Source organism: Aythya ferina (genome assembly GCF_964211825.1).
Source record: "Aythya ferina genome assembly, chromosome: 28".
NCBI classification, from domain to species: Eukaryota; Metazoa; Chordata; class Aves; order Anseriformes; family Anatidae; genus Aythya; species Aythya ferina.
Genome location: NC_140325.1, coordinates 1,020,242 through 1,043,361, shown reverse-complemented (window position 1 = coordinate 1,043,361; position 23,120 = coordinate 1,020,242). Strand labels below are relative to the sequence as shown.

General features: G+C 59.8%; 2 protein-coding genes across 11 annotated transcripts in view; both read right to left on the bottom strand.

The window, feature by feature from the left end:
• Positions 1–10,502: 10,502 nt before the first annotated feature.
• On the bottom strand, positions 10,503–15,967 carry STAC3 (SH3 and cysteine rich domain 3). Of its 2 annotated transcripts, none has more exons than XM_084499745.1 (12): positions 14,958–15,967; positions 14,137–14,203; positions 13,460–13,721; positions 13,217–13,314; positions 12,896–12,971; positions 12,716–12,810; positions 12,538–12,604; positions 12,281–12,330; positions 12,064–12,167; positions 11,525–11,576; positions 11,175–11,312; positions 10,503–10,963 (listed from the first exon to the last, which is right to left on the bottom strand). In XM_084499745.1, the coding sequence occupies exons 2-12, from the start codon at positions 14,200–14,202 to the stop codon at positions 10,865–10,867; spliced, it is 1,107 nt and encodes a 368-aa protein (XP_084355871.1). In that variant the 5' UTR covers position 14,203; positions 14,958–15,967; the 3' UTR covers positions 10,503–10,864. The 2 variants fall into 2 exon arrangements, with proteins under 2 accessions (XP_084355871.1, XP_084355872.1); XM_084499746.1 differs by having other exon boundaries at positions 13,460–13,718.
• A 128-nt stretch (positions 15,968–16,095) lies between these two features.
• R3HDM2 (R3H domain containing 2) overlaps positions 16,096–23,120 on the bottom strand; it is a 56,725-nt gene continuing 49,700 nt past the window's right edge. For 8 of the 9 annotated variants that reach the window (XM_084499741.1, XM_084499736.1, XM_084499735.1 and 5 more), the window contains 10 exons: positions 22,525–22,767; positions 21,751–21,877; positions 21,079–21,317; positions 20,537–20,691; positions 20,134–20,234; positions 19,229–19,398; positions 18,900–19,044; positions 18,711–18,811; positions 18,282–18,366; positions 16,096–16,782 (listed from right to left, as the gene is read on the bottom strand). In XM_084499741.1, coding sequence (XP_084355867.1) covers positions 16,439–16,782; positions 18,282–18,366; positions 18,711–18,811; positions 18,900–19,044; positions 19,229–19,398; positions 20,134–20,234; positions 20,537–20,691; positions 21,079–21,317; positions 21,751–21,877; positions 22,525–22,767 — 1,710 coding nt within the window. In that variant the 3' untranslated portion in view covers positions 16,096–16,438. The remainder of the gene's footprint in view (positions 16,783–18,281; positions 18,367–18,710; positions 18,812–18,899; positions 19,045–19,228; positions 19,399–20,133; positions 20,235–20,536; positions 20,692–21,078; positions 21,318–21,750; positions 21,878–22,524; positions 22,768–23,120) is intronic. The other variant, XM_084499740.1, reaches the window with a different exon arrangement.

The window sequence follows — 23,120 nt, the reverse complement described above, 5'->3', positions numbered from 1 at the left end:
TCTTAACAAAAGACTGGGGAGATTGGCGGAGCAGGCAGCCCAGCGCAGCAGGCAGGGACGTCGCATCCATCCCCACAGCCGCTGGCCGCATCCTGCCCTGCAGCAGCCGAGCCCCATGGCTCCTCGGGGCACAGAGCGCGTGGCAGTGCCCCTTCTGCATTTGATGGGCACGGGCTGATCCCTGATATGCACCCCCTTCTGCGGGGGGCCAGCACCCCCATATCGCCCCAGCCCAGCCTTGGCTGGTGCACGCACAGAGCTCTGCTGCCACCCCTCCACACAGCCCAGCTCCGCCGCGTCCACTTCATCCTCACCTCCTTTCTCTCAGCAAAGTCTAAGAGGACAAAGGGGAGAAACTTCTCCGGAGCGTGTGGAAATAAATAAACAAGACCTGAATCGCAGCCAGCAGCGCCGTGTTGAGGCCTTTGTTGATATAATTAGAGTTTTGAAATGGGATTGATTAAGTGCCACTCCCCAAGACAGAGTGCATCCTGCCCTCGGCAGAGGAGCGCTTGCGTCCTTCGCTGCCTTCCTCTGCCAGCGACTGCCGCGGTGCAGGGACGGTGGCATGGGGTGCATGCGTGTGCAGGGTTGGGGCAGAGCTTTGCGGGAGCATTTGTGATGGGGCACGTGCCCACATGTTGCAAGGGTGATCCCGCAGGCACCACCAGGATCCCCTTGGCAGGGGGGAGGCACTCAGCGGGGTGTCAAGCAGGCAGGTAGCAGCATTAGGATGCCGGTGGGTCCTGGCCCTATCAGAGCCAGGCCTGCTCTGGAGCACCCCGCAAGCTCCGAGCTCCCTGCAGACAAGCCCAGGACTTCCCCTGGAGAAGCAGTGGGATTCCCTGCCTGCAAAGCCCAGCTGCCTCCATGCTCATTAATGATTATAATTAAGAGACCATTTAATTCTGTGCCGCACTTCCCTCTTCTATGGTGATTAGAGCTCGTGCCCTGCTGCTCAGGCACTCTCCTGGGCACCGCGAACCCACCCCTGTGACAGCGGCCATCTCAAGGGGCTCAGCCCTGCCGAGTGCTGGGAGGATGCCAGCACGCCTCCCCCCCTTACCCCCCCCAGGAGGGAGACACCATCAATCCAAGCAGATAGAAACCTTTTGAGCTCTTCATGGCTACTTCTGCCTGGCACCACGCGGAGCGGAAGGGTCGGAGCTTTGAGGGGGGGGGGACCAAGCCCTCAAATACTTCCTCGAGAGACAAGAATTACAGCCCCCGACCTCAGCGAGCAGGCACATGCAGGGACACACACCTGCAGATGCAGAGCTGCACGGACGTGCTCTCACACCTACATGTGCACAGACCCCCCCCCCCCCCAGCCTGTGCTGCTGCACGCACCCATCTGTGTGCACACGTTTGTGCACAGACACATGCACAACCCCTGCCCTGATCCCAACAGATGTGCATGGCCACAGGGACACTTACACACCTTTATGGGCAGGACGTAGGCTTGCACATGCACCAACACACAATCCCACGTGTGCCAGTGCAGTCCCAGACCCTATATAAGGGCCCTCCAGTATGGCCCAGTCAGGGTAAGCAGCTGACAGACAAACATGGTGGGGGGAGCGGAGGGAGCCGCCAGGCCTTGGTGCTGCTGCTCGCAGCTGCTGTGGCGGGTATTTTACAGCCACTCCAAAAATATTATTCAAGATGAAGGAGAATCACGGCTGCTGCGAGCGAGCGCAGGGCCGTTGCGGGGAATTTATCATCCCGAATTGGGTGCCCCCCCTGCAACGCCGCGGTGATGAAGTGCTTCATTAATGGGAGATGCTGCAGCTCGGGGCTGAACGTGCCTGCACCTGAGCGTGCTGTTTCCTCCAGCTCCCAGCCTTGGCACTCAGCCCCCGCTGTCCCCGCATGCCTCCCCCAGCACCCAGCCAGCTCCACACCCCCTCCCCACCCCACAGCCTCCTCACTGCCCCCTGGCCCCACACCTGGCCCCCATTTATTGCTCCCCAGGCAGACACCCAGACCCTGCAAGGAGCAGACCCCAGACGTCCTGTGGGGGTGACACAGAGTTGCACCCCCTCCAAGAATAGAGTCATAGCCCTCTGATAATTAGGCCTGTCCCCTTTTTAGGGGGCTGGATGGAGCCACATCGTGCTGCTCGTGCCAAAGCTGTAAATCTCCCTGGCTTTTGGCCGGGGCGCAATGGAAACCATCATAAAAAATTCATATCATCTAAAGCAAACAAACAATAAACAAACAGCCAATAATTAAATGGTGAATTAACGGGATATATTTCATAGCCCCACAGAGGCGTGCTGTAGGACAAGCCTCAGCACAGGCAGAAGGGGCTGGGTGCTGGGGGTCCCAGACCCTTGCAGGGAGAGGAGGTGGCCAGGGGGACAGGGACAGGAACAGGTTGAGGGGACTGGCAAGGGGGTGTTTTGGGGAGGGGGGGGGAAGGGGCTGAAGGAGCAGCTCCACAAAGGGCATCACCACCAGCACTGCTGAGACATGTCGCGATGGATTGCACAGACAGATAATGGTGGGGCAACCTCACCCCTTCCTTCCTGCCATGCTGGGATTGTCCCACATCTCCTCCTGTTGTGTGTGATGTCATGCCCATGCCGTGATGTCACTGATCGCTATGACATCATGCCCCCCCCCTTTCTTGCTCCCCTACGTGCTTGCCCTGGCTGCAGCGTGCCTCTGAGCACGCCTGTCTGCCAGCACCCAGGGCTGGCCCCGGTGCCATCCATCACCCAACACAGGCACACATCATTTATAGCTGGCACCTTCATTTACAGGGCTATTATCATCCTAATTCCCCCCATTAATCACAGGGCACTGCGTGATGAGCACCAGGAAAGCCGATTCCTGACCCACAACTGCTGCAGGATTGGGGGCACCACCCTCATAATTTGGGACCCCAAATCCCCCGAGATACTACAAGTGACAGCTGAGACAAACCCTCTCCTTGTCCCCAGAGATCCAGCCATGGGCCTGCAGGGTGCAGCTGGGGTGCTGAGGGGCATCCGGCACCGCAGGCAGGGGCTCCAGGATGGCAGCGGGCAGGTTGCCGCTTCCGTGGCTGCTGGAGGCGTTTCCTAGAACCGACCCTGCAATTAACCACCGCCTTGGCCTTGTCCTGCAACATCGATTTTTATTTTCTTTTCATTTATTTATTTATTTTTTTTTCCGTAATTCTCTGAAGAAAAGCCCAAGCCCAGAGCTGTGATTTCCAAAGCCTGTTTTATAAATAACTGGGGTCGCCAGCTGCCAATTGCTGTAACGCCACCTTGATACAATTTAATAAGCATAATAGCCTCTTCCTTCATCGTGACAAAGACACTGGTGGGGACAGAGCTGTGCCCATCAGCGGCGCACGCGGCCGAAGTGTGCACGTTCGTGCTGAACGTGCCCGGCTGATGCACGGGGACACGCGTGTGCCCAACCTGAGATGCGGGACCGTGGCACGGGCACGACCCCAACCCCTGCACCCCTCAGGCGTGCGCCCCGGGGCCGCGTGCTCTTGCACGAGCAGCCCACGCGTGTCCGCGCCCCCGCTGCCCGCCGTGGGGCGTCCCGGGCCCGTCGGGAGTCCTGCGGCGCCCTCTCGTGGCGCACAGCTCCAAGGACCCGACCCTCCCCCCCCGGTCCCCCCTTTGGTCCCCCCCCCAGCCCCACTGAGTGATGCCAGCGACGCCCAAATCAATTCCCATCCCCGCCAGGACACGGCACGAAGGCGACAAATCACGGCTGCTGCTCCGCAGCCCCAGCACCTCATTTTTCTTGTTGAACTCCATAATAAGAAATCAATGGCAGACGCTGTGCTCCTGATGCGTCTCTGCCGGGACGGGTGGCGTTGGGTTGTTGAAAACCCCCTTCCCCCCTCCCCCCCTCGTTCTCAGGTCCCCCTGCCAACCCCAAGATCTGGCGGGGCACAGAGTAGGCGTCCCGTTCTTTCCAGGACCCCCCCACCCTTCCCCTGGCTGCCTCAGGGCTCCTTGCACCCATGCGCCCTGGGTGCATTTGGTGCTGCGTGCAATGCACGGGGCTGAGCCAGCTCCTGCCAGCAGAGCAGAGCCCTGGGCAGTGCTTCGGGCAGGTGCACCCCATCCTGCTGCAGCCTTTAGGGTGCCTCTGGGTCCCTGAAATATCTTGGAGTGTGGGGGGGGCAAACCCCCACCTTCAGGGTCTGCCTGGCACACAGACACCCACCTGGATCCTCACCCATCCCCACATCTCCAGCCAGGCAGGTGGGAAGCACCCAGGCATCCTGTGGGTGTAAATCGGGGTGGTGGTGGTGCAGAACTGGGGGGGGGGGGGAGACTCAGGGTTGGGGGGTGCAGAGCTGCTGTCACATGGCAGCTCCAGCAGCTGCAGAAGGGCCTGGGCTGGGGAGAGCCGCTCCAATTAGCTGTAATCGCGCTTCCCCGCGGTGCCTGACACCGAAAAACCTACATAATTACCAGCAGCGACAGGGAAGGCAGGACCAGGCGCTCGTGCTTAATTGAGTGTTTACAGCCCTGTGGATGGGCGGGGGGGTGGTGGTGGCAATAACAGCTCTATAGAAAAGCTGCACCCCCTCCCCAAACCAGCCATAGATGTCCGGGGGGGGGGGGGCAGCAACGAAAGGCTGCTCTGTTCCTGCTCCCCTCCCCAGGGTGCCTCCGTCCCTGTCCCCCAGTAGCCCCCACCACTGCTGCAGAGCTCGTGGTTGACTTGCAAATGTGGCCGCAGGAGATGGAGGTCTCGCTCCTGTCAGCCAGACTGAAATCCCGTGGGCCAGCAATGGGGTCACCACGACCAGACGTGCCCCAGCAGACAGGGACGGGGCAGGGGACGCAGCTGCCACGGGTCTGGGACAATCCCAGATTGACGGCCCTGCTTTGGGGGCTGGAAGGCGTGCGGCAGGCGGGGATGACCTGTGGAGCAGAGGCAGACACCAGCTCCCATCCTGCAGCTGCCTGGACGACGCCAGCCTGCCCACGCCGTGCCGCCCCCAGCCCCAGCAGACAAAGCTCCTGCCCAGCTGTTTTTGCCTGGTTAATTTTTCATGAGCGTGCTGATAATTCTGCTCATTGCGCTGCCACGGACCCCATACCAATGAGCCGCAGTGCTCCCCCAGGCCCGGCAGCGCCAGAATTGGGGACGGCTGGGACTGGAATTTGCTGACGGGGGCATGGCCTGGGCTCCCCCCGCTGTGCCCACTCCCTGCCAGACCGGGGGCTCCACGAGAACACTCCTGCACGGCAAGCACAGGGGCCACACGCATGCAGATGTGTAAGGAACCATGCACAGAAGTAGGTGTGCGAGGACTCACACGGAGCCATGCATGGCCATGTGTGCACGGGAGCATGCTGATATGAGTATGTGTGCGTGTATATCACACACCTGTCTGTTGTCCCCCCTGGGGTCTTGCAGCATCTCCCACCCTGGAGATGCAGGAACCGGCCCCTTCGTGCCCTTCGCACTCCTGCCGTTGCCTGAAACCAGGCGTGGGATGGGGCAGTGGGGTCAGACGAGCACTGCTCTCCCTGTTCTGCAGCCAGGAACAGCCATGGGATGGGGGGGTGGGGGGGGGGAATGCACCAACCCCCCCTGCACCCAGGAAGGGCGCGGGGTTGACCCCAGGCATCTGAGCCCTGTGCTGGGGTCTTGTGGGGCCAGGACAGGGGCGTGGGGCAGAGCCCCAGGGAGGGCACGGGGGCACGTGGGGGGCAGACAGCTTTCTACCATACCAAGCCCTGCCCTGCCTGTCCGTCTGCCACTTTCTGATGTGCCCAACTAGAATCACTAATTCCAATGAACCCAGGCTAGATTAATTTTAATTTCCCCATGCAAATCAGTGCTAATTAGGATGGATTTAGTTCACATCACAGGGGCTGTGGGGACGGAAGCTGCATACGGTCGTCGCTCCCCAGCTGGGCTTTGGGGTGTTTCAGCCTCATCTGAGGACTGGGGAGGACAGACCCCACGGTCTGGAGGTCAGGGCTGGGGGCAGCCGGGGGGGGCAGGTGCTGCTCTGAAATACCAGGTCCCACTGATGGTGCTCAGCACCCCCACACCAGCCAGAATCCTTCTGCCAGCCCTCGTCAGGGACTTCCCCCAGCTGGAGGCAAATCTGTGCCCCCCTGCAACTCATCGCTGCCCTTGGTTAATGCCCAGGTGGATTTTACTGTGCCACTGAGGTCATGAGCAAAACTGATGGGGCAAACACGAGTTTGGGACCTCTGGATTGGGCCCACCAGGGGCTGTGAACAAGGAGCCGCCAGCTTGCATGACTCTGAGTTAGGCAGCAAAGTGGGGTGGCTGGGGGTCTCTGGGGACCCCCTCCTCACCAGCGTCCTATTCCATGCAGACCCAGAGCTCCTTGGCGGGCTGCAGGGCCTGCAGCAGGCGTGAGCTGCTCCCAGCAGGACCAGATCTTCCCTGGACGCCTGGGGTCTGCTCTGCTGCAGGCAGTGGGGCAGGGGGCAGCGCATTGTCCCCTCCAGCTTGTTCAGATTCTTCCTGTGCCTTCTGCCTTGCCAAATATTTAACTAATTAACACTGTCTGCAGGCTCCTGTTTACGCAGCTTGTTGTTGAGCCGAGGAGGACTCCCGGATGCCTCAGAGCACAGAGGGTGCAAATTGCAGCCAGGACCATGGGTGTGAGGCTCAGCCTCCAGTCCTCTCACCTGGTCTCTCCCCACCTTGGAGAGCCCCCACACTGCCTGGAGCAGCCTGTGCCGGCACCCTGCGCACCCGGAGCAGGGATGGGGGAAGGCACCTCCCGGCTGCATCCCACAGCCCTGGCTTTACTCCATCTCCCCCTCAGCAGGGCGTTCTCAGTCCTAGCAGCCTTTTTGCCAGACCCCAGGTGAGGAAAAGCAGTGCAAGTGGCCCCTCCATGGTTCCCTGTCTCCAGGGGGTGCAGCCTCACCCCCTGGGCTGGGGGAAAACAGCATCAGGATGCCCCAGTCCTATCAGCTCCAGCATGGTGGACATGGGTGGCAGAGTAGGAACCGGTGCTCCCAGTGGTGGGTGACTGGGGGCTTAGCTGGGGGGCATAGCATGGGGCAGAGGTGGGGGCTGAGGGGGGCAGCAGAATGAGCCCTGCCAGGGACCACCGTGCAAACACCCAAGCCGTCTAGGCAGGCTGAGGCCAGAGCGGCTGCGACAAACAGCCAGAGGCAGCGCCTGCCTCCTGCCCTCATTAAATCCCCCCTAACGAGCTCAGCACCAAGCCCTGGGGCCTGGCTGGACTCAGAGCCGGTCATTACTGCTGACAAGGAGCTGTCAGAGTGGAGCTGCGGCCCCCAACCTCCCCCCTGCACAGGAGCACAGCCAGGGGACACCCCAGGGCAGGGAGCACCCCAGAGCCGGAGACACCCCTCCCTTTGGAGACCAACAGGGTCCCCACAGCCCTCAATGACACAGGTCCTGCGCGGGTCGGGGCACTCAGGTAGCAGAGGGCCTGGGGGGGGAGGGGGGATGGTTCTGCCCCAACAGCACAGTTGGGCTTGGGGGACACCAGGAAAGGAGGGACAGGAGAAAACCCCAAGGAGAGGTGTTGGGCTGGGTGGGAGGCAGCAGGGTCTGGGCTCTGTCCCCAAGCAGAAGGGGGTTTTGGGCAGAAGAGCAAGGCTGTGGGGCAGGGCTGCTGCTCACCACTGGATTTTCCTCTCCATCCTCCTCTCCCTGGACTCGCTGGGAGTGGGGGAGATGCAGGCGGCTGCCTAGCGCAGCGCGCCCTGCTCAAATCTCACAGCGGAGCTGCTCCTTCCTGGGAGCACCCTGGCACAGATAAGGAGCCCGGGGTGATCCCTGGGGCACGTTTAATCTGGGACAGGACAGTTACTGGATAAATACCATAAATATGTAAATTGCATTTATGCTGATTTATGGCAGGGTGCGTGTGTGGCAGGTGGGGGGGGGGAGGGCAGGTGGGGAGGGGAGATGAGACAGTTTGGTTTAGTTTAATGCTTTTTTTTTTTCTGCCTTAGGATTGAGAACAATCCTCTGATCATCGCATCAGCCCAGCTGGAGGAGAAGGTTCAGGCAGAGCCACACAGGCGGGGGGCGCTGGGGGCCAGGCCTCCTGCATGGGGACAAGCAGTGGACAGGCTGTGGGGTGCCCACGCAGCCCTGGGACCCCCGCTTCCAGCTGTGCTGCCTGGGGCTTGCTGCCTGCAGGACTGTGCACTGGGGCCCCAGCCCCTCCCTGCTGGTGCTGCTCTCCTGGGGTGATGTATGGATCCAGCACGAGAGCAGCGGTACCTCAATTAATTTTGAGCCTTGCAAGGACTCCTGACCTTTTGTGAGACATACAGAGAAATTGAGGTGATTAATCTAGCAGGTCAGGGTGGCTCCTCCACTCTGACATTCCCCACGTGACACATGGGGTGGGGTGGGGAGCAGACCCCCTTCGTATAACCCAGCTGCAGAGGGTTTAGCAGTGGGACACTGGCTGTCCCCCCACCAGCAGAGTCACTGCCCCTGTGTGTCACAGCTGGGTCACAACCAGGCTGCAAGCTAATGGGGAGCACGAGCACACCCTGACCTTGTGCCTTGCAGCCACAGTGTGTTACGAGCACGCAGACCGGTGTGTGCAGCCAGTGGGTGAGCATGGCATGCATGGTCACCTGGCAGCGTCCATCCCTCCCACGCAGGATGGCCGTGGCACTCAGCCCCTTGCCCCATTAGGTGCCAACAGCCCCCCAGCCCTCCCCTCCTCTGCCTGCATCGCTCTTGCCAGGGACCTGCACCCCTGGGCCCGGAGCGGCTGCAGGGAGCACCTGGACAGCCAGGATGCACATGTGGTGCTGGGGGGGGAATCACCTTTTAATTTCATATTAACTGCTGATCAATCCAATTAGATCCTGCATGTAATGAAGGCCATCTGCTTGGGAGGTGGGGCCCCAGCTCTGCCTCCCCACCCCAAAACGTGCGCAGCCTCCCGGGAAGTCCATGGCTGCTGGCAGGGAAGGGGCCTGGGGGTAGGTTGGGGGGGCAATGAAAAGGGTTTTACCCAATTTTCCAGATGACTCTAATTAAGTTGTTCTCTTCAGCTGTTAAATTAGCTGGAGCCCTACCCCTTCCCTGGGTGGCTCCCCCCTTCTCCTCCCTACTTCCCAGATGCAGCAAATCAGCTTCCAGCCCTCCTCAGCACCCCCCTGCGGGGCCCTGCAAATAAATAAATAGACAGTCCCAGTAAAATTAACCATATGAGAAGCTGCAAATGAGGTGGAAAATTTTAATGGTTCCGCATTTAAAAGCTGCCTGGCAGAGAGGAGATGAGCAGGGAGGAAACAGTCCTGGAGGCTATGTGCTGCCCCCAGGCATGCTGTGGTGTGTGGCACCCCGCACCCCCCCTCCCTTTTCATCATTCCCTTCTGCCTATGGGCCTCCAGTATACCCAGTACACCTCCCAGCTGGCTCCTGAGACACTCGTACTGGGGGACAGGGTGTCTGTGCCCGATACCAACCTGGCCCCAGCCTGCTGGGTAACAAGGAACAAATGCCCCTGGGGCTGGGGGCTGTCACCCCCTCCTGGGGGTCCAATGCTGAGCTCTGGGGTGCAGGAACTGAGGGACGGCGGTGCCTTGCTTTGGGGCTGCTTCCAGCAGTGGTGGTGAAGCTGCAGGCAGTGAGGGCCCTGCTGCGTGACCTGGGACCCCTGCAGACATAGGAGTGGGGGGCAGCGGTGGGGTCTTGGGGAGCCCCTTGGGGGGCAGCACGGAGGCTGCTTTGCCCTTGGACCCTTGCATGAACGCTCCCCGCAGCACTGGGCTGGGGCTACTTTGCGAGACACCACGAGGGGGCACCACTGCAGCTGAGCTTTTTTGCATAGATTTGCATACATTTGCATTCATATGCATGGAGGAACGTCGTGCAGCAGCAGCGCCCCCCCTCAGCCCAGAGGCAAGGCCGGGGCAGCTGCATGGGGCCCGCTGAGGCTGGTGCTGGGAGCCCTGCCAAGGGGCCCCAGTGGCCCTGTCCCCATCCCCGTCCCCATGGGTACTGTGACCTCGGTGGGCCCTGCCCCAGTCCTCGCAGTGGAACCCCGAGTGCTGCCCTCGCAAGGGGCCGAGGCTGCGGGGGCCTGGATGGAGCCCCCCTGTCCGCTGTCCTGGGCGGGCACCTGTTCCTGGCTCGGTGCTCGCCCCATGGTTCCAAGGACTTGACCCGTCCCTGGCACTGTCACCTGTCACCCACAGCCCCTATTCGGGCCCCGCTGGGCCCACTGCCAGCACTCGGCCCCAGCCCTGTGCAGGCCGGGGGAACATGGGGCCCCTGCCGAGGCTGGGCCAGCTCAGTGCACGCGTGGAGCACCCTTGGGTGCCAGGGTTCCACCAGAGGAGCTGGGGGCAGAGGGGGCCTGTGTGGGCGAGGCCTGGGGGAGGCTGGGCCGAAGTTCCAGGCACACACGCGAGGCAGGAACGTGCCGCACAGAGTGTCACGCATGGGCTGTGCAGGAAAGCATCACTGCAGCCCCTTCCGCAGCAGCACTGTGGTGACCCCCCCCTCTCAAGGACGTTCAAAGCGGGGAGGGCTCAGGAGCAGACATGTATTGCCAAAACACAGAATTACACAGTCCAGAGCACTGGGACAGAACCCCACTGACACCCCCAAGTCATCCACCACCCAAGGCACAGGAGCTGGGTGGCATCCAAGCAGCCCCCTCCTCACACCCAGGGTCTCTGCAGGCACCAAAAGCCCCAGAGGGGAACAGCCCCAGAGTGGCACCTCCCGTGCCCCTGGCCTGCCCAGTCCTGGTGGAGACGGTCCCCACCGAAGGCCCCATCACCACAGGCATCAGGGACAGGGTGCCAGCCATCCCTGCCTGGCTCCGCAGCTCCCTGCAGCCAGGGTCCATCCGTCCCCCCAGCTGGGGGGCCCCGGGATGCTGCCCTGCTCAGATCTCCTGCAGGAAGTCCACGGGGAAGAGCCCCACTTTGCGGCCGGTGTAGACTTTTACGTAACCGTTCACCTCCTCACCTTTCTGCACCACGATCTGGGGGGGAAAGGGGTGTGGGTGAGGTGCGTGGGCCCTGGTCAGCAGGGGAAGGGGGTGACCCCCAGGAAGAGGGGGACAACAGAAAGGGTCCAGTACAGGGTGCTGGGGGAGACAGACATCGAGGGAGGGGGGCAGTTAATGAAAGGGGGCTGGGGCAGAGATGGGGGGCTCAAAAAGCACTGGTTGTGACCACCTGGTCCTGCCTCACCTGATCCTTCTTGAGCGTGATCTGCCCAATTTCCCGGTTGCCCACGAAGGAGCGAGTCACCTTGTGCACCCGCTCGCCAGCCCGCACCCGGATGATGAAGTTCGGGGGGAAGTAGCCAATTTTTTCACCAATCTTCCCCTGAAAGAAGTCCACGGATGGATGTCAGGCAGGGGTTGGAGTCAATCTATAAGACCCCCAGATACCCTCAGCCTGCAGATTGTGCGTTGATTAAAACACAGCAAATTTAGGGGTCTGTGCCCTTGGAGTGCAATTTGCACCTCCAGTCGAGCTCTCCCTTTTCTTTAAGCTCTGCATGTCTTCTCTCTGTGTCTGCAGGATATCAGCCTTACCCGCCACCACTCCTCATTGGAGTCATCAACCACCGTGATCTTCTCCCCTGGCCTGCAAAGGGAAGGAAGGGCTTGGTGTGAGGGGGGCTGGGACCACTCTGCTATGGGAGAAAAGGAAAATTGCTCTTCCCGTGGCACAGACTCTTAGGGCTCCATGTGGAGGATGCACACAGCTCACGGACTCATGGACAGGTCCTGTACATGAGCAGCTCAGCCTCAAGTCTGGGGTGCAATAAATCAGCGGAACCATAAAAGACAAACACCAGCAACCTTAGAAATGAGGCTTGTGCCCAAAACCTGGGAGCTGGGAGAGCTGGCTCAGTGAGAGCCAGGGCTCCCCCTCGATGCTTTACCCATATGGGCAGAAAATCCACAAAACCTACACCAGAGCCAGCATGGCTCTAAATTCTGCCCTCATTAAGTGGCTGAACCCTCTGGGCTCCGAGAACCTCACTGTTGAGGTGATGGCATCTCCCCCTCCCCACTGGACAGCCCTTCCCCCCATCACTCCCGTGCCCACCGTGTGGCTGCGAACTCACGGGAAATCCAGGTCATCTTTCTCCAAGGCTTTGAAGCGATAAAGCGCCACAAAATAGTGAGACTGTAGATAGCCACCACGCATCCCCGGCTGGGGCTTCTTGTTCTTGGAGAGCAAGAAAGGGGGGTTCAGGGCTACAGGGAGACTGGGCACAGCCCCAGGGAGCCCAGCAGGGAGGGCTCAGAGCCTTTGGGGTGTAGGGTGAGGATGATGCATACCTTATCATCTGTCGTGCTCTTCTCAGCCTTCTTGTCCCCTTCAGAAGTGCCTGGAAATGGGAGGGGAGTGGTGGTGGTGACATTTCTCCTGCTGCTGCCACCCCACCCATGGCACCAGCCTCGTCTCCAGGACCTCTTATGCTCAGGAGATCCAAGACCTGAACTGGAGACCCCCTGTCTGCAGGGCAGATCCCACCCTGGGGGGGCCCCTTCTGTACAGTCCTCCCCGCAGCTCCTTCCCTGTCCCATGCACTCACCGCCCTCCGTTTTGCCCCCTTCTGGTTTTGTGGCCTCGGGTTCCTCATCCATCATCGCAGCCAAAGGCTGCAAGGCAGAGAGCAGTCAGTGGGCAGGGAGCTCCGGGTGGCACTGGGGCACAGGCTGCGGGGCCAGGACCCTCGTGCCTTTGGGGTGACAGCTCAGCCCTGCACTCACATTTTTCTTGTCATCCTGCCCTTTCTTGCGCTCCTTGTTGGCCATAATGACGCCTGTCCGGAGGGTCTCGAACACAGGGTCACTCCTGTTGGCTGCTGCTGGGGCACAGACACTGTGAGAGGGGTTTGGCCACGGGATGTGAGGAGAGGGGGACAGCCCCGGCATGGGGACACTACTTACAGAGCATCTCCTTGACACAGGCGTACTGCTGGTCACTGTACAGGGGTGAGCTGTACGCCCGGCGAAACCCTGGGGGCTAGGAGTGGGAGGGGGGTCAGAGCATCGCCACCACCCAGACCCATGAGGGCTCGGCGGTGGACATGGTGCCTGGAGGTAGCTCAGGGTGCTGGGCAACCCCTCAGAACCAGGAGGGCAGGGGGGTGATGGGGTGACGGCACCCAGGCTATGGCTGCAGGGACCCAGCCGCTCGCTCCCCACTGTGGTGCTGGGGTTTTCCCTGCGGGGAGGCGCCGTGAGCCCAGGGCTGGGGGGAGCACTCACGATTTTACCGAAGCAGCGTTGCATCTCCACGTAGGACTGGCAGTGGTGGTGGATGTTCGTTTTGCAGTTCTTGCACCTCAGGCCGAACTTGTTGTTGACTGGCCGTGGGGGGGTGGCGGGGGGGAAAGGAGAGGCAACGTGACACTGCAGCTGTGGGAACGGCTGGGCTCGGGCCCTCGCCAGCCTTGGCCCCCAGCCCTCGCCCTGCCCGCGGCCCCCAGCCCGAGCACCCGTGGGACTCACGGACGATCATGCGGGCACAAACGTCACAGAACTTGGGCTTTTTGAAGTAATGATCCTTGAACTTGTGGGGTTTGTCATTGACAAGTTTCTGGGGCTCAGGAGGGGGCTCAGGCTCCTCCTCCTCTTCCTCCTCTTCCTCCTCCTCGTAGATGTAGTAGATGGGTCCCCCTGAGGGGCTGACAAGCTCCCCATTGGGCTGCGGATCTGGCGCCACCTCCTCCTTGGGTTTTCGCTGGAAAAGTTGCTTCAGCTTCTGTAGCTGCTGGGACAGGAGAGGATGCATTGTGCACTGTGGGTGCAGAGGCGAGGAAGGCAGGCAGAAAAGCTGGTGCCCGGCTCTCTGCTCCCATGCTCTGACCTAGAGACCCCTTCTTCCCCCCTAGGTGGGGGTAAATCCAGGAACCCTGGGGCAGAAATGCTGGGAGGATGGGGTCCTTCTCCCAGCCCAGTGAGGTCCCCAAAAAAGGAGCAGCTGTGAGTCTGTGGGGATGCAGCGCTCCAAACTGGCAAATGGCCATCTAGAGCCCCACTTGCCTTGGGGCCTGGTAGGCATTCCTGATCCCACAAAGGGTCCTGCATTCCCAAGCCCACAAAGGCTCCTGCAGCTGCTGCAGGGACTGTGCTAGGAAGCTGGCTTCCCCCCACCTGCCCAAGCTGTCCTGCAGGTACCCACTTACCCGGCTCTTGGGTTTCCCACCTGAAGCGGGTGAAGCTGGCGGCTCTGGCACTTCCTTCTCTGTCATACTACCGGGGAAAACAGAGACACGGTGTTGGCTAGGGCTGGCCCCACTGCAGGTCCCTGGAGGGAGCAGGAACAGCCAGACCTTGCTGGATGGGGAGCATCCCCCGAGGCAGTGTCATCTCCTGCCACCCTGCCTGCCCCAGGAAGGGGCCACCTTTGCTGGGGACAAGTCCCAGGGGCCCTGCTGCAGAGACTGGAGAGCAGCAGGCGCTGCTCCCAGCCCAGCGCACGCAGCACCGCTGCTCGCAGGCTCAGAGACACAGTGCCAAGTGCTGTGAGCCAGACCCTGGGCTACCTGCATGCGTCACTTCTGCCCAGACATCTCCATCTCACAATTAAACTGCAAACGGTGCCACTCTTGGCCCCCTGTGACAGGCGTGCATGTTTCACTGTCCGACATCATGGCACAGCCCTGCTTTCTCCTCCCCAGCAGCCCAGTGCTACCAAGGGGATGGGATCTCTCCTGCATCCCCCCAAAACATTCCTGATTCCATCTCTGACAGCCAGCCCACCATCTGCACAGCCCCTCCACCCAGACATCACCATGTTTGGTGCTACCTAACCCCGGGCTCCCACATACCCCCATGGAAACCCCCCAGGATGACCATTAAGGAAACAGCGATGGGGGCTGGGGAGTCCTGGGGCAAGGGGTGCTGCTGGAGCCAAGGGGCCCCGGGGCCTTGCAGTGACGTGTGTGGGGTGGGGGAGGGCTTGGGGGGGGTCAGTGGCCACGAGGAAGGGGAGCTGTGCACTTACGCCGTGTTCGGAGCTCACGTCCCGCGACGAAAAACCCTGCAAGGGGTGGCCGGTGTCAGAGCCTTTGCTGGCTGCGGAGCCCCCAGCCCAATGTGCTGGGTGCGCAGGGAGGGGGGCAGCCGCCCCAGTCCCGTGGAGAGCGGGAGTGACAGGCCAGAGGGGAGCCGACAGCTGAGCGCTGGCGGAGGCTGACGCCGAGAAATTGGAGCCCATGCGCGAGCCGGGAGGGGAGCGGGGTGGAGGAGCCGCTGGCTATTTGCGTTGGTGGGTTGCTGGGCGTCACAGCGGCCCACCCACCCCCTGGCACGGGGCAGCCACAGAGCCAGGGCACGTCAAGTACTCCACCAGCCCCACTGCCTCATTTGTTGCTGCATTCAATGCCCCTGCAGCTGGGAGAGGGAAAGGAAAGCGGGGCAGCAGTGGGTACCGGGCTCTGGTGGCTGTCCCGGGCAGCAAACCCTGCTGGTCTGCTCTCCGCTGGGACAGAAACGTGCACAGGGAACCCACTGCTGCCTGTGCTGGGTTCTGTGGTCCTGGAGCTGAACCCCAGTGCCAGAGGTCCTGGACCTCTGTCCCCGAGAGGCTGTGGGTGGCCCTGGAGCATGGGTTGGAGCCCAGCCCTTCCAGGTAGCTTTTACCTCTCCACCTGCTTGTGAAGGTAGTGTCCAAGTGTGGCAAGAGGCTCCAGCTGCTGCGTGCAGTGCCATGGTGAGGTTGGTACCAGCCCAACTCCTGTACATGCAGGGCAGGAGGGTTGCATCTAGCAGCTCAAGGGCTTCTCCCATTTAATCCTGGTGCCCCCTGGCAGGGAATACAGCCGGGGACACCCCAAATGCCATCCCACACAGCTGCGTGGGGCCCAGCTGCTGGGAAAAGAGGCTATGAACATCCAAAAGGGGGACCCAGACCCAGGTCAAAGGGTGCAGTGCTCCTTTCCCAGTCTCAGCTCCCAGCCTTGGCAAGGCCACAAGCCCTTGCACACACCAAGCACCAAGCATGGGGCAGGACCGGGGCAGGAACACACCCTCCTGAAAGCCAGGGAGCTCATTCTGCTCTCTGGCTGTCATCTTACCTCAAAGAAGCAAACAGAAAACCCCTAGCACTGGTACTGACAGAGAATGGTAAAACAGCGTTAAAGTGATGGACAAGTTTTCTTTTTATATTTAAAAACAACCTCCCCCCAAACAAAAACAAAAATACCCCCCAAAATAATAACCAGATTAAATAAAATGTGCAGTGAACATACCAATCAACACCTGTATGTGCAGTTCAACACAGTGCTTAACAAAACAATATACACAGGGTAAGGTGGGTGGGCATGGGCGTCACTCCAAAAAAAAAAAAATCAATTTCTTGTCTCTTAATTAAGTCCATATAAATATATCCAGGAAGGAGGGCGAGAAGAAGGGAGGGCAGAAAGGAGGAGAGAAGGCAGAGGGAAGTGCCTGCAGTCCAGTGTGCTCTGTGCCCATGCATGAGCCCTACTGTGAGCTGGCACGTTCCAGCACTCGCAAGTCGTAGTTCTTTTTGGCCACACGCAGCTTGAAGCGGCTGAGGGAGTTGTTGAGGCGGAGGGAGGCATTCTGGGCAGCCAGCGGGCTGGGGAACACGGCCACGATGGTGTATAAGGCAGCAAGGTCAGTGTGTCTGCTGTTCTCTGGAGTCCCGTTGCTGTCCCCGCCAACCCCATCTCCGCGACGCCCCTGAGTCTCTTTGAGCCACTGGATTTTGGCACCAGCCATCGCAAGCTGGGTAAAGAGCTTGTCAGCCTCTGTCCGTGTGATGCCCTCAGGCAGGTCCGTCACCTCCAGCACTCGGCCCAGCACTGCGATGGAAAGACAAGCACATGTCAGCAGCTGCGGTTCTAGAGTGGCAACAGCACGGAGGGATCTGATGCCTCACCAGCTCTGGGGTTGGAGCGGTCGGTCTCTACCTCGCCCATGAAAGCAGAGCTTTGCTAAGCTGCCCCCACAACAGAAATGTATTTTTTGAAGCCAGTCACTTCTTCCCCCTCAAGCCGCCCCTACCAGCCTGGTCCCTGCAATGCCCCATCCTGACCCTTGCTAGTCCCCTGGAGTCAGCTCCAAGAGGAGACTGCTACTTCCCAGGGCTCCAGCAACACCAAGTCCTCCTCGCTTCCTTTGTCTGGGCTTGGCTTTTCAGTTAGGGCTTTCCCAGGTGTCCTGCCCCACCTTCCCACCCTCTGCCCTGGCAGGGAGGACAGGCTGCACCCGCAGACAGATGGCTGTTGCACCTTGACATATGCAGACCCTGAACGTGACTTTGCCCACTGTGCTTCCCCCACAGGGAGCAGGATCCCCTTGTGTACCCAGGCCAGCGTCGTGCCAAACTCTCTGCCTCTGTCCTGTGGTACCCAAACACTTCTGCTGCCTCCTGGCTCCAGCCCTGGCTTTTGGGCTTAGCGGAGGGCTGGCTGAATGGATTCTTTGCTAATATTAACATGGCATGTAATGAACATGCCAGCTGCAGGGAGGGGGGACAGCTCTCCAGGCAAGCTGCTCTTAAAGGGCCCCCTGCAACCGGCTGTGCTTGCTGGTGACGAGGAGGGGATGTGGGGGACACATCTGGAGCCTCCAGAGAGCCCGTGCAAACTGCCTGCCCTACAGGCCAGGCTCACACCCAGCCAGCAAGGCTTGCACAACTGGGGGGAGAAGCCAGACTCCTTCTGGCTTGACACAAGCAATTGGGGACTCCTGGGAGGGAAACAGGAGGGAAATGGTCCTTCCCTCCACTCCTGGAAGATCCCAAAGCTCTTCATAGAGATGAGGGCTTTGCAGCTCCTGGCCCCACTGGGAAACTGGCACATTAGAGGGAAGGGGTGCTTGGGAGGATAATGGTGGGAACAAGGTATCAGAGGTCTGGGCAGTTGCTGTCTGCTGACAGAGGAAAAAACCCTGAGTTCTGCCTGCCAGCCCCACCTGCTCCATCATTTCAACCCTCATGGGGGCCATCAATAGGGCCCAGGTGACCTGGTGCTCATTCCTGCCTTTCAAATAGTTTTTCCCCTCTCTTCCGCAAAAGCTTTGATCGGTGTAGGCAGCGTTCACTGCAACCTGAGCAACCCTTGTCCCCTCACCTCCCTCTGGACACAGCTGAGAGAGACTGAGCATCCCCACATGCCCCAGTCAGGCCTCACATGGGCTGTGGGGTGTGCGTGGGGAGGTGGTGGGGGCAGGAACTGGTCTGTGGGATGCTTGTGTGGGCAGAGGGGGCATCTGGGATCTCTGCCAATGCCACCTACACCCCGTGCAGGAGGGACCAGGCAGAGGGCAAAAGGGGAATTGCTCAAGGAAGGTCACTTGCCTACATCACTTGTCCCAAGGTCAGTGGATGCTGACTTGAGGGCGTGCCTCTTGCTCCGGTTTCCATGTTTCATTCCAGTCTGTCCCTTAAAGAATAAAAACAGCAGCACGTCACCCGAGGAGAAATGGTGGCCTCACAGTGCATCCCAGGGCAGCGGGTGGGCAAGACCAAATGTGACTAGGGGGAATGGAGACACCTGGGTGAAACCTGCACCACTGGCACCTTTGTAGTGGCACTGTGCTTCTGAGGTTAGAGGAGACCAGGACACAGCCTTGGTTCCAGGACACTCCCAAGGACCTGGGGCTTACAATGCTTCTAGGCAAAGCCAGGGACAAGGTGAAATTCTAAGCCCAGTGTGGTCTGTGGGGGGGGTCTTGCTCTGCTCCCACAGCAGTGAAAAGGATGGATGGGGGTCAGCCCCCGTTTTACCTGGTGTGTATTGTAGTTGGGCTGGTTGTGGAGCAGTGGTGGGGGACAGATAGACAAATTATACTGCAGCGGCTGGCCCAGCAACGAGTAACGCCCATCACCTACAAAATTTGAAGCAAATATTGGTAGGTGTCTAAAGAAATCACAGGAAGGACCCACCCCTGTGCTGTTCCCACTCTTTTCCCTTACCTTGTGCTGGACCCATGGGCCGGGGGAACTGTGTGAGGACTGGGAGGGAGCTCAGCCCCGTGCAGACGCTGTTGAGGTTGGTGACAGGAGACGGCGTCGGGGACTGCGTGGGCGACGTGATGGGGCTGTTCAGCTGGGTGCTGGCCTGCAGGAGGGAGAGGGTCAGACACTCCCAGTGCTTGTGACCAGTCCCGATCCTGTCTCACCACCGTGGGATGAGCCCACCCCCTTCTCCCAGCCCACGCACACAGCATAGATGCCGGCGTCCTCTTTCTCCCACCAGGCTGCTCCCAAAAGATGAGCCGCCTTCCTCCCAGTCCTCTCAATACCTGAGCACTGGTGTCTGGGTTGTACAGGTCTCCTGGCTTCTGCCCCCGCTGGTCCAGGCTGTAGTACTTACAGTGGCTCCACTGCACCACAGGGGCGTTCTGGGGGGGCTGGGGGCCATTGGGTACATTCAGCTGCATCACAACCACGCCAGGGCCTGATGGAGACACCCCTGGGGAGAGAGGACAGCAGCAGTATTGCCCAGGCTCTGCACACTGCTGCTGCTCGCTGTGGAAGAAGAGGCAGCAACTGCAGCCTTGCACTCTTCCCAATAACACCTCTGCCTCACTCTCTCCTTCACCATTCCTGCCTGCCCAGGTGGATGAAGAGAGGCCCTACTAGAACCCTGCCAAGATCTCTGATATCATGCCTTACATCAGAGAGATGACTTTTTATCCAGGAAAAATGCAAGAAGAGGGGACGAGCCGAAGACAACTTGTGTGACCTCTCTGAGCATCACAACACAACCCCAGGCAAAGGATCTGACCCCAGAGCTGGGCGCAGAGCCCAAGTGTTCTGGTTCCAGCTCCAGCTCTTGCAGTAATTCACCAGGCCCCACCTCACACCCCTGCAGCTGGGACAGGATGCAGGGATCCAGCTCTGTCACCCCATGAGCTGCCCCGGTGACACTAAGCCCTGCTGCCAGCAGAGGGAGTCTGCAGCCCACAGCAACTCGCTATGGCTCCTACCCTACCTGCCAAGGTTTGGGGACACCAGGCACAGGCCAGCATCAGCCTGTGAAGCCAAATCACTTTGCCACATCCTGAGGACTCACAGTGAGCCATGGGACGGGTAGCAGTAAGAGAGACTGGTCTATGAACTGGCAGCCCCTACACCCCTTTTGCCCCTGAAACCTGATCCAACCCAGGCAGAATTGATGCCAACCCTGACTGGGGACCCCTCTTACCTGAATACTGCTGCTGCATCTGTGGGGGGCTGCAGGGCGAGGGGGACTGTGGCATCTGGTACTGTTCAGAGCCGGGCGGCTGAAGGAACCCCACCGAAGGGCTGTGAAGCAGAAAGTGCTCTGAGAAGCTGCAGAGGATGGGGAAGAACCAGCAGGACTGTATGCAGAAGCAGCCCCCTCAGTACATGAGAAGCTGGAAAGACAGCTGCCTCTGGGGGAGCAGCACTGCATCCTGCAGGGCAGCTGTGCCCAGGAACCACTGGCTAGGGGATTTAGCACAGGGCAAGCTGAAGAGACATTTATGGTGCCCTACCACCTCCCCTAGCTGCAGGAGTAGGACGTGGGACCCTTTTGGCAGCAGGGTCTCCCTCCCCATGGCAGGCCAGAGATACAGAAGCTCTACCTGGTGCCATTCTGCTGGGCAGTTGGGATGACGCTGTAGTAGATGGGTACACCCCCAGCCTGAAGCCCCCCCTGTACGGACTGGCTGGCCGGTACGAGCACTGGCTGCTGGAAGGGCTGCTGGACCACACTCTGGGACTCGTTGGCCACGGGAACCTGTGCAGGGAGGAGAGAAGCAGCTGTCTGGAATGTAGCAGGGAGAATTGACCCCAAAGAGACGCCACTGAGGTCCATACAAGGTACAAGAGATACCAGGCAGTTGTCTACTGCTGTCCGGAGCAATCTTGCCCAGGAAAGGGCAGCCTCTCTCAGCTCTTCTTGGAACACAGTGGCTAAGGGTGCGGCACGCAGTCCTTCTCAAGAGCTGCCCTACACTGGTTCAAATGTGAACATGTCCCCCACCCTAGCTGGCAAACACGCATGATCTTCTCAAGACGAACATGCCTGACTCTGGCTCCGTCCCTTGCAGCAGGGCGCTGCAAGGCCTGCAGAGCTGAGGTCCCCTCCCCAGCAGCCCCTCACTGAAAAGCAACCGATGCCTACCTGGTATGAAGGCAGTGGAGTGTACTGGACCATCAGACCTTGCATCTGGCTCCCCATACTGTTCCTCTGGCTGCTGAGGAGGCTCGGGGGCTGTGCCTGCTGCACTCCCATCATATTCTGCATCTGGCCCCCCATACTGTTCCTCTGGCTGTTGAGGAGCCCCCCGGGGGGCTGTGCCTGCTGCACTCCCATTACACCTTGGTATGTTTGCTGCTGGTTGGACATCATTGGCTGTAAACCTGTCAGAAGAACATTTAAATGGAGCAGTTTTGCAGCTGGCCAAGGTAGGCAGCCTGTGACTTGGCGTATGAGAGGTGAAATCCTGCTTCGGCCCCTTCTCTTACTAAACAGTGAGAAAAGGGCTTCCCTCCTGGAAGATGTTAAAAGAGCTGAAGGAAGCTCCTGGCAGCACCCTGCAGCACCTCAGTGTAGGCTACGTGCTGAGAGGGAGAGAAAAGAAAGCCCCTGCAGCCAGGCCAAGTTTCAGCTTTGCTTTGCACTGTCAAGAGGCACTCTCTAGCCAGCAAATCCAGCAAAGAGTGGCAGAAGAGCACCTTAGGACAAGGAAGAGTGCCGGAACCCAGACAGTGCAAGGGAGATCCTTAAGAGCCAAGGGAGTGCCAGGGAAGGGAAACATGCTGCTCCCTCCCCCCTTCCATCCCCATCCCTTACCAGGTTGCTGGGTTTGCTGGGGGAGCTGCTGCGTGCGCTGGGAGCTGTAGGCCACTGGGTGACTGAGAGATCGGTATTGCTGGCTGGAGTTTGGGTACTGCCCAGGAGGGTAGTAAGAAACCTGAATCTATCAAAAAAAAAACACAACCAAAAACAAACAAACAAACAAAAAAAAACAACATGGTGATGAGAACATAAGAAGAAGTGGGACCAAGAAAGCTGGACCCTCAGGACCAGTTTTCTCTCTCACCTGGCCTGACTTCTGCTGAAAAAAATACCAATCAGGGCTTTGGCTCTGGCCAGATGATGGCTCCTCAGGGAACTGCAGCCCCTGCCCGCTCCTCCCAAGCCTGCACTTCCAAGCTTTTCCCAGCAGTGCAAGAGCACAGTAGGCACAATTCTCACCATAGCTCAGGGGAACAATCCTAGAGCCATAATGTCCTGCGAGACCCCAAAGAGAGCTTAGAGGTGTCAGTCCTGAATCTGGTCACTGTCCCTCCCCCAGTCTGAGCCAGAAATGGACAGAGGGCTCCCCAGGCAAGTGCCTTGTGAGCTCAGAGTGACAAGGGGGCAGAAATCATACTGAGCCTAGCAAGGGAGCATGTGGCCAAGTGCTTTGACCCCTCTGTATCGATCCAACACAAAGAAGCAGCAGAAAAAGAGGGGGCCCGCTCCCAGGAAACCATTTATTCTCTTGCCTGTTCCCCAGCAGCCCCTTGCCTGACAGATTTGTGCTGAGGGGCACATCCCCTCTGGGTTCACATGTCTCCTTACTTGCTGGGGAGGCTGCATGTAGCCCTGGGGCTGCAGCACCTGCTGCGTGGGGGCCGTGTGCCCTGAGGCGGAGTAGTTGGAGGTGGGAATGGGCTGCCCAGGAGTCGCCATGATGAACCCAGTCTGCTGCGGGTGCTGGGAGATGAGGGATGACTGGAACATAGCAGAGGAAGGATCCGGTGCTTCTGTAGAGCCCTGCCGGCTGAGGCTGATCTGCCCAAAGGGGTTGCTGAGTTCGTCAGCCTGCATTGGGGATAAGCGGGAAGGATGGAGGAGGACAGCATGTAGGACGACAGCAAGTAGGACATGGCTCTACCAAGTAGGTGGCAGACGCCTTCTCCCAACTCTGTGTGCAGGGACTCTCCCAGGAAAAATCCCCAGAACTGAGCCACAGACCACGAGCGTACTGCAGGACGGGGACAGGGGTACGTGGGCTGCTGGGGAGCCCAGAAGCTCAGCAGACACTGGTGCCATACATGGCCCCACACAGGCAGGAGTGGCCCCAGCCCAGATGCTGTGTCTGCAGGGCACACCATGCCACACAGAACGCGTCATTCCCAACAAGACAACACAGGGGCTGACCATGAACTGCAGGG

Coding starts and splice junctions, on each gene's coding strand:
- STAC3 (XM_084499745.1), bottom strand. CDS start 14,202: ATGACAGAGAAGGAAGTGCCAGAGCCGCCAGCTTCACCCGCTTCAGGT. Junction 12,972..13,216: donor AACGCTGCTTCGGTAAAATC/GTGAGTGCTCCC, acceptor TCCCACTCCTAG/CCCCCAGGGTTTCGCCGGGC. Junction 12,168..12,280: donor AGAGCACGACAGATGATAAG/GTATGCATCATC, acceptor TTGCTCTCCAAG/AACAAGAAGCCCCAGCCGGG.